Raw genomic sequence first — 15,480 nt, forward strand, 5'->3', positions numbered from 1 at the left:
TCCAATTATTTAGTCATGCTTTTAACCAACTTTTCTCCCCGGGGGAAGGGGTGGGCAAAGCAGTTTAAGGCATTGTTCTCCCCCATCTCATTTTATCTTTGCAACAACCTGATGAGGTTGGTTTGGCTGAGAGAGGGTGTGACTGGCCCAAGGGGATTCGAACCTGGGTCTCCCAAACCCTTGTCCCACACTCTAACCACTGTGGCACAGTGGAAACCAGTTTAACTGGAGGGGGCTCGGAAGGAGCCGGTAAGGTTGATAATTAGTGATAGTTTTTATAAATGCCCGAAGACTTTTTTCCCTCCAGAGAATGAATGTCCTTTCACCTGCCCACCCCCAAAAGGCAGAGAAAACATGGCATGCATACGTGTGTGTGCTTATTTACTTACTTATAATCTTTATTTATTGAAACTACTGCAAACAGCATCAGCAGTCTGAATTCTCTTTTAAGAATGAGAGTAATGTAAACTTCTGTAGACACAGAATGAGGAAATAGTGCAAGGTGCCGCTTGGATGTAATGAAAAATGAGAGAGAGAGAGCCTTTGCTCCATAGCAACAGTCCGAGTCAGTAACTAGGGGTGGAGCATCAGCAGCCACGGATTCGTCTGCACTGCAGCATTTAAGTGCACATTTCAGAAGCGGTCCAGCTTCTCCACATTTTCTGATCTCTCACCTGCTCATTCCTCTCCTGCGCTGTGCTGAGGATGCCCCCACCCCATACGGTCCCCTCTCCCCGCCCTCATTCCCCTGAGACACCAGAGATATTTCTGCATGCTGTTTGATCAGGCACTTTCTCTAGGACAGACTAGGAAGAGGGGCTTGGCTGAGAGATCTGCCAATTAGGTCAGGTTTATGCTATTCACTGGGCCAAACAGGCGTTGGCCAATCAGGAGCCAAACAGGCGGTGGCCAATCAGGAGCCTGCTGGTTTTGCTACTGGGCCTGCAGAGCCAAGCAGGTTGCTGCATACGTGGCGAGCCACAGTGCCTGGCTGGTGGGCTGCATTCCCATTGGCGGGTCACAAAACTGCCATTTTGCCATTATTAGCCTTTCAGTACGTTGAGGGGAAAGACTGTCAACAGGTGGTCTGTCCCTACCCTGTTTGGAGGAGGCAAACTTTGGGGACAATACCATCACAAATGCACTGTCATTGTCCTTCCCACCCTCTCTCACTGGATCACAGATGACACACTGGCCACGACAGGAATCTTTTTCAGGTGCCCCTGCTGTCTGAGATTAGGCAGGTGGCAAGCCAGGACAGAGTCTTCTCAGTCGTGGCACCAAAACTCTGGCACTCTGTCCCCAGGGGAGACTCTTCTGCTTCCTTTTGTTGCCATCTTCTGCCAGCAGGTGAAGACCTTGTTGTTGTTTTGTTTGGCATTCCCTCAGTGATCCCTCCTTCCTGCCCAGTGTTTCAGTTGTTGTTTTTATTGTTTTTGTAGGTATTTTAGCTCCAGTTTTAACGATGTGGTTTTGCTTGTTTAAGTAGTACTTAAGATGTGATTTATTATGTGTGTTTGAATTTGTTAGCTGCCTTGGTGGCCCTAATGAGGACAGAAATGTGGGGTATAAATTCTGGAAATAGATAAAATGGCCCAAGCCCAGGCTGTTTTATATTTCAAAATAATGATGTTCACCCAGCATCTTTGAGCAGGCAATGAAAATCTCTTGCCCGAAGCAGACCGTTGGACCTGGTTCACATCTGGCTCATTCTCCTTCCCCTTCCTCCCGATCCCTAGGCCAGACCGACAGTCGGGGTCGGCTCCAGAATGTCTCTGAGCTGCGTCTCTCCGGGCTGGACATCACGGACTCCTCGCTGCGCCTGGTGATCCGGCACACCCCCCAGCTTGCCAAACTGGACCTGAGCCACTGCAACCACGTGGGCGACCAGTCTGTTAACCTGCTGACCGCTGCTAACTCCCCGCTCCGAGAAACCCTCACCGAGCTCAACCTCGCCGGTGAGTTGAGAACACCTCGCCCCGAGCGTGGCTCTCGGTCCCCTCCCAGAGGGTTTCCTGTCCTGCTGCCTGACTGTGAAGCTCTAGCCCCCCCTCTATTCACTGTTTCCTGCTGAAGCTTTTGGAACTAGCGCTTTCTGTTCTGGGCAAGCGCTCCTTTGTTTTGCCCTCCAGGAAGATAGATTCAGGTGGGTAGCCATGTCGGTCTGAACAACAAAACAAAGTTGGAGTCCAGTGGCCAACAAAGTTTAATTCTGGGCATAAGCTGAGGTGGCCCGTGGTGCAGGGTGGTAAAGCTGCAGTACTTCACTCCAAGCTCTGCTCACAACCTGAGTTCGATCCTGGCAGAAGCTGGGTTCAGGTTGCCAGCTCCAAGATGACTCAGCCTTCCATCCTTCCGAGGTCAGTAAAATGAGTACCCAGCTTGCTGGGGGGAAAGTGTAAATGACTGGGGAAGGCATTGGCAAATCACCCCATAAAAAGTCTGCCGTGAAAACGTCATGGTGTGACGTCACCCCAGAGTCAGAAACGACTGGTGCTTGTGCAGGGGGACTGCCTTTACCTTTTTTTTAAATAAGCTTTTTGGTGTGTGCACACTGCAAGCTTATACCCAGAACTGAGCTTTGTCAGTATTAAAGGCAGGGCTTTTTTTTGTAGCAAGAACTCTTTTGTATATTAGGCCACGTGCCCCTGATGTAGCCAATCCTCCAAGAGCTTACAGGGCTCTTAGTACAGGGCCTACTGTAAGCTCCAAGAGGATTGGCTATATCAGGAATGCACGGCCTAATATGCAAAGGAGTTCCTGCTAAAAAAAAAAAAGCTCTGGTTCAAGACATCTCTGGACTCCAACTTTGTTCTGTTTCTTTTGCCCTCTTGTAACTCCCAGGAAGCCTCCCTTCCTGTCTAGAGGAAGGGATTTTGAAGCAGGAATCAGAAGTCTGTTTTCGAGCCAACTGTGGCGAGATCCAAAAACCTGCTGAGGGGTTCCTGATTTGTAGAGGTCCTGCCCTTGTCATTATTGCCACTGTGCAGTCCCAACTTCATCTCAGAACTTTCAGGGTTTGGGTTTTTTTAAATTCCACTTGATCCCCCCACCTCTCAGCTCGGTGGGAACCCAAAGCAGCCCGTGTCCTTCTCCTGCCCTTGGAGAGCCAGTTTGGTGTAGTGGTTAAGTGTGCGGACTCTTATCTGGGAGAACCGGGTTTGATTCCCCACTCCTCCACTTGCACCTGCTAGCATGGCCTTGGGTCAGCCATAGCTCTGGCAGAGGTTGTCCTTGAAAGGGCAGTTGCTGTGAGAGCCCTCTCAGCCCCACCCACCTCACAGGGTGTCTGTTGTGGGGGAGGAAGGGAAAGGAGATTGTGAGCCGCTCTGAGACTCTTTGGAGTGGAGGGTGGGATATAAATCCAATATCTTCTTCTTCTTCTCCTCTCCTCCATTTTATCCTCGCCACAACAGCCCTGTGACGTAGGCTTGGCTGAGAGATGGTGGTTGGCCCAAAGTCACCCAGCAGACATCTATGGCGGAGTGGGGATTCGAACCTGGGTCTACCAAATCCTCGTCTGACACTCTGACTGCTACCCCATCTGTTTTGTTCCGAAGAGGGTTAAAATCTGCTTTTGTTCACATCTGAGAGAGACTGAACAGCCGTCAGAAAACTACCCTCAACGATGTATCAGTTGGCCATAGATTTCTAGGAGTTATGCCGGAGAGTGCTGAGAGCTCTCTGGCATTCCCTTCCCACACACTGAAATGGTCTTGAATATCCCTGGGTTGAGAGACTGACTCTTAAACCAGTTTAAGACTGTTGTACGGCTAAGCAGACCCTCTGGAGATTTCCATAAGAACGTAAGAGAACATAAGGGGAGCCATGTTAGCTCAGGCCAATGGCCCATCCAGTCCAACACTCTGTCACACAGAGGCCAAAAACCCAGGCCATCAGAAGTCCACCAGTGGAACCATGTGCTTGCCATCATTCTCACTGTCACTCTGGACCAGTGGCTCCCAAACTGTTTCAAGCAACCACCCCCTTGCTTCCATAAACGCATCCCTAGAACCTCCTGTCTTGCCTTACCCTATAAAAAGCAGGGTAGAGCAACGGGTGCAACCCACTAAGGAGGATGGTAATAATAAAATTCAGAAATTAATTGCACATTTATTCCAAATCCAGTGAACACTTTTTTTAGTGCAATTTATTCAACAAAATTGAGGGCCTTGATCCAGTGATACTAGATTGTCATAGTCTGACAGCCATTTAACAAGGATCTTAGCACATTGGTACAGGGGGTGGGACTAGATGACCCTGGAGGTCCCTTCCAACTCTTTGATTCTGTTACTTCACTGTTCAGTAAATTCGTAATGCACTGGATGGGCTTGAGGAAGTGATACTGTCAAGTTTTGCACAGTCCTCATCGATAGACACTTCTCAGAATTTAGCAGAGTAAGTTTATTGCATGATTATGGCAAGCACAGGGACCAAATTCAGGGCAATAGGCACTCCTGACAGATACCAGTTTCCCAGTGTCTGGTTTAAAGTCGCTTAGCATGAGTCTTGAATCACCACTTGTGGTAATCTGGAGTTAATTTCTTTCCCTGGAGAGAAGTTGGATGACCACATTAAAAGCACGTTCCACCAAACAGGATGTTGGGAATACATCAAAGAGCTCCTTAACGACTGTTAATTGTTCAGGATAACTATCAGACATTTCCATCTGTAACCAAACTCTCCCTACGACTTCTTAAAACTTTTGGCCTCAGCTCGATGTCATTTTGTGGTTCAGTTAGTTACCCCAACTTCCTCAGTATCTGAAAATGGATTTCTTACCCAGTCTAGACTTCCCATCGAATGAAGAGCCTCAGATTTCTCAAGTGCTTCATGCATCCAGATGGTCACTTGGCATATTTGGAGTGCCATTTCCCAGCCCAGGGCCATAATCCTACTATTTCAGGGGTGTTGAACTCATGAGGGCCGGATGTGACATAAATGAGACCTTATCGGGCCGGGCCTTGTAGGGCCAGGCCATGTGTGAACCTATTTAAGATTAGGTAGCAGAGATATAAACTTTATAAAGGACACAAACAAACACAAAGATTTTTTTTTTTAACTTAAAATAAAGCATGCTTAAAACATTAGCACTTGTTGGTCTGAAAGGTGCTTTCGTTGTATTTCTCCCATGGGATCCAGGGAACTGGGCAAAGGAAGTTCTGGCTCTTTCCCTCCCTCTCCAGAAAACCAGGAGGGGGAAGAGCCTCAGCCAATGGAGAAAATAGAGGTTTTGCTCTGTAGCTCCTCTGTGATTGAGCAAGCCTTGCAAAGCAAGCTGAGATGCAGAAGGAAGCAAGAGAGAGGAAGAAGGAAGCAGACAGCCAGTTGCTCAGGGGCCTGATAGGAGCGCTCAGGGTTGACACCGCTGCACTATTTCTTCTACTTGTGATAAACAGCCTATGAAACATGTCTAAATGCAGACAAATGAAAAGGCATTGGATCTCTATTGGATCTCTTTCATAAAAAAACCAATGAGATGTCAGATTTAAAAATACATTTACATTAAGTTACCTTCTTAAATTAAATATTTGCATGGTACAGCTAATTACCAATGAAGTTTTAGTTATATTCATAAAAAGTTGAATATCTCCGCTTCATCCTGGGATATTTTGCAAAAACAAACATTTCCACAAACAATATTAGCTGCTAAGGATGATTTTTCTGTGGTTTTTTGGAATGCAAGCTAATGTAGATCTATGCTTAATATACAGTAAATTTGGTATCCCCACATTCAGTTCAAAAGAGAAAAAATTACCCTCACTTTTTTTTTACAAAATATAGATTCCCAGAAAAGCCAATTTATAGGCATGAGTGTGCATCATTTTATGTACTCGAAAATAAATATATACTCTGATCTAATCTTACCTAAACCTTCACATATTGCAGATTTACAGTTACTAATTTATAAGAAAATTATTAGCTGTTACCAGTAACTGTGACTTGTAACAATTCAATCTTAAAGGCACATGTGACAAAAGGAAATAACTTCGAAAGCTGTAAGGGCAGTAAAACTTTAAACACAAAGCAGAGGAAGGTGTTTGCACTCCAGGCTCTAGCCTGTTCAGTTATAAATGTGAACCCCACAGTCAAAGTGACCTACATCCAGCACTCCCCCTGCCACCCTCTTAGTGCCCCACAGGACCCCCAATTTGAGAGCCACTGTGCTAGAAGTCCTTTGGTGGTTCTTGGGTTTGAAAAACCTCATTCAGCATTTCTCTGTCATTTTATCTTTCTTGATCTTCACCTTTTCAGATCTCTCTGCATGCCTGAGGACTGGTATTTGCCCTAGATCAGAGGTGTCAAGACATGCGGCCTGGGGGCTAAATCAGGCCCCCGAGCAACTGGCTGTCACCTGCTTCCTTCTCCTTCTCTCTTGCTTCTTTCTGCATTGCAGCTTGCTTTGCGAGACTTGCTCAATCGCACAGGAGCGATAGAGCAAAGCCTCTATTTTCTCCATTGGCGGAGGCTCCTCCCTTGGGGAGGAAAGGGGGAGAGGGAGGCTGTCTCAATCGCACAGCAGAGCTACTGAGCCAAGCCTCTCTTCCTTCTATTGGCTGAGGCTCCTCCCCCTCCTGGTCTCCTGGGGAAGGAAGGAAAGAGCCAGAGCTTCCTTGCCCAGTTCCCTGAATCCCCTGGGAGAAATACCAAGAAACACCTTTAAGACCAACAAGTGCTAATGTTTTACAAATGTTTTATTTTAAATTTTTTTGAAAAAAAAATATTTCATAGTGTTTATTTGTGTCCTTTATTAAAGTTACATCTCTGCTACCTAATTTTAAATAGGTGCACACATGGTCCAGCCCAACAAGGTCTCATTTATGCCAAATTCAACCCTCATGAGTTCGACACCCCTGCCTTAGATAGCCTGTGTGGAGAGGGACGGGGGCTTCCCTCATGCTGAGCTTACCATCTCCTTCCACATAACGCAGGGCCCTCTGAGGTGAATCACAGTTGCCGCTACATGACTGTGACAGACTTTTGACTCATCTGCTTCGTCCTTTCCTCGCAGGGTGCAACCGGCTGACAGATCAGTGTCTGCCCCTTTTCCGCCGCTGCCCTCGCCTCTCCCTCATCGACCTGCGCTCTTGCCACCACGTCACGCCCGAGGCCTGCGCCCGCTTTGCCGAGGACTCTGTCTCCAACAGCACCTCTGTCCCTCCTGCCCCTGGCTCGGCGCCCCCCGGGCCTCCGTTCCGTTGCCCCGAGGAGAAATTGCTGCTGAAGGACAGCTAATACCCGCCCTGGGGTGGAGGCGTGAGGAGTCTGCCTCGCCAATCGGACGACCGGACCGGACACACGGACTCTGAGAGAACCTTTTTACTTAAAGCCATGCACTGAACCGGAGTGGCGTCTCCACCCCCTTTATGTGCGCAGCGAAGAGGGTGGAGGGCCGTGTCTCCCCCTCCCCGGTCTGGCCTGTAAGGGGGGGCAGGCCACCTCTCGCTCCGCCCCCGTGCCCTCCCCCCTCTCGTTCCAGGATGGAGCCACGGAGTAAGTAGGGCCCGGGGGAGCCTTGTCGCTTTACAATGTTGAGGAAGGTGTGTTCCTCCTATCATGCACTGCGCCGTTCCTCCCCCTGTCCATTAGTCCATGTCACAGTTGGTACCACACACTGGGGGGGTGGAATTGGGAGGGGGAGACACCCAGCCTTGAAATGCCGGCTCACGAGGTAGGCAGCTTATTGTATGGTGTCGGACTCTCTCTCTCTCCTCACCCCCCTCCACACATCTGCACTGTAATCTCATCCATCCCCCTCCCACATGCTGCCTTTATACTTCTGAAAGCTGTGTGAATGTGTTTCTGTCAGTCTCTTGTCCCTTCTCTCCCCGTCACCCCTTCCCAACGGTTTGGTTTTTCAGTGCGGTTTTTACGGAGGGAGGGGAGCCAGGCAGCTGATACTTACATGCCCCCCTGCCCCACCTCATTACACGCCTGCTGAAATTCCGTCCACCTCCGCCGCAGCATGCGAGTTGCCGCGTGTGCACAGCATCTGCTCTGTGGAGCCCCGGAAGGAGACGTTCTTTGTAGAAATGCCGTGCCGCCCACCATCAGGGCGCCTGCGTGGCGAGTGGTCTCCACTCCCATCCTGATCCTCTGTAACCTCCTCTCTGTCTTCCCACCTGCTCTCCCCACTGCACTCCCCACCCTCTGATCTTGTTGACACACGCCCTGGGATCTTGACACGTGTGCCTAACCCGTGTCCTCATTGTGCTCGGACTGCCAAAACCTTCAGACACACGCATTGCAGTCTGTATGAATGCTGTCTCCACTGCTGTATTGTTTGCACATGCAATCAACCTGCCCGCACAAACGAGGTGCGTGCGCAGGCCCCCTGCTCGCCAGTGAATGTCCAACACCCAACCTTCAATCCTCCCACCCTTAGTACCAGGCTGCCCCTTTCCTGCATCCATTCAGAAGTCTTACTTTTCGTATGCACAGTGTTATACAAGCGCACTCCAAAAAAATGCTTCTGTTTGTGCAGTTAATATTCCTTTCTCAGTGCTCCATTGACATGCATCAGGCTGGGTGCTGGGAATTGGGCGGTGGGTCCTTTTGTTCTCCAGACGGCACCGCTTTACCCCGTTGGCGAACAGGATACCCACCTGAGCAATTGAGGGCGGTGGATCGGCACAGTCCCACAATCTGCCTTGAGGCTGGTTGAGCCGGAAGGCCACAAGTTTTCCGAGTTCTGCTGGCAGTAAAGGCGACAAGACGCAGAATGAGATGGGAGGTTTCAGATGGCGGAATTCTGGACCGCACCATTCCAGATTTCTCAGGGGTGCGCACGGAGCCTTATTTTTGAAGGTGTTTCCTCCACACACACACACTTCCAGCAGAAAACTCCCCTGCATGAGTTCCACTACCACATGATAGCAGGAGGGGCATGTTAAACTTTTATGTCTGAGTTTAGCAGATGCCTGGAATGCGTTGATATGGGAAGGCCTATAAAAATGTAACACACTGCCTCCCTCGCAGTTTGAAGTGGTACGACCCGGTGTTCTGCTGCCTCATTTCTGTGTAACTTGGGCTCCTTTCCACCTGCAGCAGAATGAGGTGGTACAGTCCTCAGATGGCAAGGGCGGGACTGTGCTGCTTCAGACTACAGGGGACGGATGGAAGCATCACATTCTGAATGCTTCTGGTTTGTTAGGAAACCCCTTGTAAGCAGAAAGCCAGCCTAGCAAGAAAGGGACTCAGGCGAGAACCTTTCCTCCAATGAGCTCAGTTTCCTGTTTGTAAGAGGTTTTGTGTTCAGTGGTATGAAGCTGCCACAGACCCTGCGTTTCCCTATGTGCGGAGACCAGATCTTACAGGATAACTCTGCAGGCGACTCCTCGTGTGCCCTTTGTGGTGTTGCACCTCTCCCGGGCTATGCTGGAGAAGAGAACCTGGAAAGGACCAGGGCGGTTGGGAACCACAGTCATGCATCAACCGTTTCCCATGCCCAGACGTGCTCTGCCCTCCCGTAAGAGCGCATCCTTGCACATCCGTATCCCCCTGCCACACACACGTCCCTCTCACATCCTGTGCCCCGCATAAAGCCCCTCTCCCTAGAGTTCCCATGTCGCAAGGCAGGTCTCCAGCCCCCGCTGCCTTTTCCTTGTAAACGAACCCCCTTAGTATCCTCCCTGCCCTCCTTATCTCCCGGTTTTCTTACTTTCTCACCCTTTCCCTCCACAGGACTGTGTGTGTGTGTGTGAGAGAGAGAGAGAGAGAGAGAGCTCTCTTTACCATCCTTTACATCTCTTTCTCTCCTCTCCCCCTTTTTCTCCAAGAAGCATCTGTATGAGCACTGGGGGGAGGAGTGCAGGGGGAGATGTCTGACCCAGCTCACCCTCTTCCTGTACACTTTAAACAAATGGTTTCAGCCCTGTCTTGGGAAGAGATGCAGCTGTTAGCCCTGACCTCTCTACTCCAGCCCCTGCTTCTTCTTTTACTTTTTTTTTTTTTGGCCCATACAGCTTTAATAACCACTTTTTGGAAACAGGGTGGTGGTGGGGAGCGGAGCAGAGGGCTGCATCTCTCGACCACTGCACTGCTTAGCTTGGCCTCGGGGTAGGCTGAATTCTGCCCTGGATTTTGCAGACTTGAACCCCTCCCTTCTGCTCCTCCACCACCAACTCGTGCAGGAGAGTTTTCTGCTGGAAGTGTGTTGGGGAGGGGGGGGAGCGTTCAAAAATAAGGGGGAGAGGGAATTACTGTAGAAAAAGAAGAGCCGAGAAACGAATGTTCCAGGCCAAAGGCACCTCTGCCCTTGGCTCTTTTCCTCAAATGCAGAAGAGGGAGAAAGTGGTGGGTGCAACTGTTGTCCCCCCCCCCCGGTGCTTCCTTCCTGCCTCCCCCCAGGGAGAGGGCACAGCCACGGAGTTCCTCCTCTGGGTGGCCATCTCCACCCACTTTCGATGGTGCCTCCTCTGCTCCCTCCGCCACCATTTTGCTTCCTTCTTGGCTCCTTAGAGGTGACGATAGCCTTCTTCTGGGTTTCAGAGCGACAGGTTGTCTGACTTCACACTAGCTAGAGTGACCCCCTTCCCTTCCTTACAAACACGTCCCAGTGCCTGGTCCCTTCCTGTCCCCCCCTCCTCGCATCACCCATCTACTTCAAACTTTATCCCATCCCCCCCACCCAGGGCTAGAGCATATCGCCCCTCGACAAACGTGTCGGGAAGAGGGGCGGGGAGAGGTGGCATGAGATGGATTTTAAAATTGGTAACCATAACACTCTTTTTTAATATATATACTTGAACGTTCATTTATTACTAAAGCATTACTTGAAAAACGCAGCGATAGGTTGTGGAATCGGAGGCGAGGTTTTTCGGTGTCTATTTTTTTAATTTTTTGAGGTTCTGTTGGGTGCTCTTTTTTAATTTGTTTTTAAGAAAACTTTGGTTCTGTTTCTTTGTTGGTCTTTATTTTTTAATTTTTTTTTAATTTGTCTGATAAAGGAAAAAAAATCCTTCCCTCGCTCCATTAGCCAAAGAGGGCCAAGGTGTTTTATTCCCTTCCCCTGTTCTCCGGAGGGTTTTGTTTGTTTCTTTCCGTTTTATACCGGAGTTTCCAGCTGCCTACATCCTTATTCGTCCATTAGAATTCTCCGAAGAAGTATTAAAAGATTTGGGAGGGGAAGAACAGAAACGGTGGGGAGGGGAGGCCTTTTGGCCAAGCGATGGAAGTATGGGTTGGTATTCTGCAATTCGAGAGGAGGGGGGGCGAGGGGGGCGTCCATGTGTGGGAAAAGGCCTCCTTCTCTGTACGTTTAAATTCTTTTGTGGGCACAGGTGCTTTGGCATCAATTATGTACTGTATGGCTTCCTCCTTCCCCCTTTATTTAGCACCCCCATCCTCCCTGAAGAGATACACTCCATGGTGCAAACAAGGGAGGTGGGGCCAAGCCAGACCCCACCCCTGGGCTTCAAGCCACCGATCTCAGATTACCCTCTTGGCAAAAGAGACTTGGAACCTTAACCAACTCCATGTTTCTTTGCATGCTTTATTGGGGGGTGGGGGGAGTGGCAATGGAGGAGAGTCACCCCCACTCTGCTGCGGTGGCCCCCAGCTTCAGCTTTCCTTCTATAATCAAGGGTAGTGATACGCCAGAAGGTGCTGTTTCAAACATATCTTTTAGGGTTGTATTTTTTTTATTTTTATGGATGTTTTAACTGAAAAAAAAAAGAAAAATACCTCAGGTTTAAAAAAAGAAACGGTGAAGAGAAAAAAAAAATTAGTCGAGACTATTCATCTATGGATGCGTTACCACAGATTGCTGCTTTGGGAAACGTGGACGCGGGGGGGGGGGAGGGATCGAGGCCGGGGAAGTCCGACTTAGAGGGGCATCGGCAGCCCAGGCAGAGAAGAGGCCGCTGAGATAAGCCCGCTCCCCCTCCCCCTCCGGTCACTCGAAAGACATATCATTGTACATGCATAGGACAACTGTTTCAGACACACAGGGATGGGGAGAACAAACGTGGGGAAGTCTTACTGAACCCCACTTTCCCCCCTCCCACCCCCAAGGAGGTAGCCTATCTTAAAATACGTTCCAAGGGATTTTCCTCCCAGGTATACCGTGGGACATCTGGATGGACACACATGCATATACATATGCCTCCCCCCCCCCAAGTTAGTGGACCAAAGCTATACTCCTCCCCCCTCTGCCAGATCTCATCCTTTTGGCTACCAGTTTGATGGCACACGCACCCCCATTCTTTCTCCTCCACACCTCTCCATTGAGACAAAGACAGTCGGGGGTGGGGTGGGGAGAAAGCGAAAGAAAGAAAAATCCAGTTTGGAGCAATGCGTCTTTTGTGAATTTCAACCTGCAAATCCCCCCCCATCCCAGCCCCATGGGACTGCTTGGATGATGGAGGGGGAAGGGGATGCGAGACCAGGTTCCGATCTGAATTTCAGGGGTTCTATTATTGTACAATAACTGTTTGCTATATAAAGAAAAGGAAAAAAAAAAGAAAAATGTTTTGGTCTAAAGCCTGTTTTTCGTTATTCCCCCACCCCACCCCACCCCACTTTTATTTTCCTTTCCCCCCCCCTAAAAAATGTCATTAATAAAATTGTTGGGTTTTTTATTTTTAATTATTTTATTTTATTTGGGTTCTGTTGTTATGGTTTCTGGAAATATTTTTTTATAAACTCTCCTTTTGGTTTTTTTCAAAGTCTTTCTTTTCTTTTCTTTTTCACTTTGCATTGGTTCTTGACGTTCCCGGTCTAGGGTGGGCAGGAGGAGAAGCAGGCAAGCGGGCTGGGGTCTAGGTTGACGCCTCCGAAAATCCCCAACATCTTGACAATTTCTGACATATTGACGGTCACCTTTTTCTTCTTCCAGAACTTAAATTAGAAACCTGCTTCAGCCTGTTAAAAAGGTTCCCCTGGACCAGGGGTTTTTTTTGTAGCAGGAACTCCTTTGCCTATTAGGCCACACAACCCTGATGTAGCCAATCCTCCAAGAGCTTACATGGCTCTTAGTACGCTCCAGGAGGATTAGCTGCATTAGGAGGGTGTGGCCTAATATGCAAAGGAGTCCCTGGTACAAAAAAGAAGCCGTGGTCCAGACCCCATTCTTTGTGTCTGGGGGCAAGTCTGTGCATGGCTTTTCTATGAGCAGGTAATTCCAGAGGGCATCGGAGTCCATCTGCAGTAGAAGAGCCAGGTTCAAGTTCAGTAGTTCCTTAGCGGCTGACAAGTTTTTCTGGATATAAAGTGAGAAACTGAGCTTTGACTCTCTAAAGCATGTTACCCTGAAAACTTTGCCGGTCTCTTGTGTTGCATGTGGACTCAAGTCTTTGTAGTAAGTTTGATTTCACTACTCCAAGCACAGCCCTTGCAGATCCTGGGCCAGAATTATGCTTCCCATTTTCAGAAAGGAGAAAAAAACAGAACAGGTACAGTACAGAGGTGCAACAAAGAGCCGCCTCTGAGACTGGGTAACTGCTGCGTCTTTTTATAGGAACAGCTGAGGCAATAACAGCCCATGTAGGGACAACTGAGGCAATTACAGCCCATGCAGGGACATACATTACCTAGCTCTGGTGGAGGCTAATCACTTCTGAGGCCAACACAGTGGATCATACAGGGACACAGAAGGCAGCCTCTTTGGTGGGTGGGTTCTTTAGGCTCACAGGAGACGTGGTTTTGAATAAAACAGGGTTCTTGTGGAACACATTTTGGCAGTTACTAATGGCCACCTTTAACCATGTGCCTGTGTTCTGAAGATCAAAATTTGGACTGGGAGAGCTTTTGCTTCCTATAGCAAAGTCACATCAACAGGTAAATCTTCATGGCTCACTCCAGAGAACAGACTTCTCCCCAACAAGCGCTTGCCAGCAGCCCAGTCACCTTTGGTTCTCCCTGCCCTGAACATCTGATCCCGTCATATTTATGCACCAACTTTGTAAGTCCCCTGCATTACATAAGCAGTTGGCCATGCAACGGGGGGTGGGGAGAAGGAATTAGTAGCATGCACCCCCTGCCCTCCCCAGTCATTAGTCGTTGTCTTTGGATCCTTCTCCAAAAGCCACAGTTACAACCAGATGTTAAAGAACAGCTATGTCTTCACACAAAGCTTTTAAACCATATTCGTCCTAGCAGCCCTGAAGGTGATGCTATGAGTAACTTTTTTACAAATGGGAAACTGAGACTGCTGCCCTGGTGAGTCACAGGCTGAGCTGCGATTCGAACCCAAATCCTTGTGGTAATTCCACTACCATTGCTAACTTGCAGGACTCCAGCCAGAGGCCAAACTTTAGCAGGTTTCTGTTAAGAACTTGGAGGGAACGGACATCCTAGGGACAAAACGGGTGAAGCCAGATATCCTAGCAGACAGTATTCAGTTCACAATGATGAGAAACAGGAATCACAAAGTCATTTCAACCCTGATTATTGTTTCCTTCGAGCCCCCTGTAGGCTAAAGCTTAGGTCAAAACGAGAATGCAGTCTGCCATCATCGTGTTGGTCCTTTGTTCTGGAAGAAGACGACTGCAGATTTATACCCCGCCCTTCTCTCTGAATCAGAGTCTCAGAGCGGCTTACCATCTCCTCTATCTTCCTCCTCCACAACAGACACCCTGTGAGGTGGGTGGGACTGAGAGGGCTCTCACAGCAGCTGCCCTTTCAAGGACAGCGCTTGTGAAAGCCATGGCTAACCTAAAGCCATTCCAGCAGCTGCAAGTGGAGAAGTGGGGAATCAAACCCGGTTCTTCCAGATAAGAGTCCACACACTTAACCACTACACCAAACGGGAAACCAAATTTGTCTGTCCCTACAAATGATTTAGAAATGCCCCTGGTGGAAGTCACCAAGTTGGACCTGGGAGGGTGAAGTCTCCAATTCTGAACCTTAAAATCCTGTGTTGGTTCATGGAATGTTGAAAGAAGCCTTTGGGGTAGAGCCATCAGTGGTAGGTATGAAGTAGCCCATTCCATTGGGCACTGTAACGCTTGGCAGCACAGCCCTGTGGATGGATGCAGAGCTATCTTGTGTGGCTGGACCAGCTTGGTTGTGTGGAAGATGACCGGTATCCTTCATAGGACCTGGAGGGGGCATTATCAGCTCCGCTCAGAGTGCAGCCTCTCTGATCAGAGGTGAAAAAACTCCACTGCCAGACCAAATGGGTTCTATAATGTTGTGCTTCTGAATTTCCCATGGACACCTAAGAGCCGTTAGATGGACCATTTGGGACCAACAAGGAAATAGTTTTTGTCCTTGGATTGTGCCTTGCAAAATTTAAACGAAGCCGGGCAGGTTCATCTTGTTCAGATTGTTGCATTATCTCCTGGTCAGCACCTGTCTTTTCTGTACGCAGCCACAGGTATGGTCATGTTTTCAGAGCTTCATAGAAGTTCTGCGTGCATCCACAAATAGCCTTCTGTCTTTCGATCTGTGGACCATTTCTGCGAGTGCCACTCACCCCATCCATCGCCTCCCAGGTTCCAGTATCTGATCCTAGTACATCCCTCGAAAGGTTCTTCT

At 48.9% G+C, this 15,480-nt stretch overlaps 1 protein-coding gene across 4 annotated transcripts in view; it reads left to right on the forward strand.

Moving 5' to 3' along the window:
• FBXL19 (F-box and leucine rich repeat protein 19) overlaps window positions 1-12,668 on the forward strand; it is a 50,943-nt gene extending 38,275 nt beyond the window's left edge. For all 4 annotated transcript variants that reach the window (XM_060255670.1, XM_060255673.1, XM_060255671.1 and 1 more), the window contains 2 exons: window positions 1,740-1,958; window positions 7,013-12,668. In XM_060255670.1, the coding sequence (XP_060111653.1) occupies window positions 1,740-1,958; window positions 7,013-7,236 (443 nt within the window). In that variant the 3' untranslated portion in view covers window positions 7,237-12,668. The remainder of the gene's footprint in view (window positions 1-1,739; window positions 1,959-7,012) is intronic.
• The last annotated feature ends 2,812 nt before the right edge of the window (window positions 12,669-15,480 follow it).

The sequence above is a fragment of the Heteronotia binoei genome, chromosome 15 (assembly GCF_032191835.1).
Source record: "Heteronotia binoei isolate CCM8104 ecotype False Entrance Well chromosome 15, APGP_CSIRO_Hbin_v1, whole genome shotgun sequence".
NCBI lineage: Eukaryota > Metazoa > Chordata > Lepidosauria > Squamata > Gekkonidae > Heteronotia > Heteronotia binoei.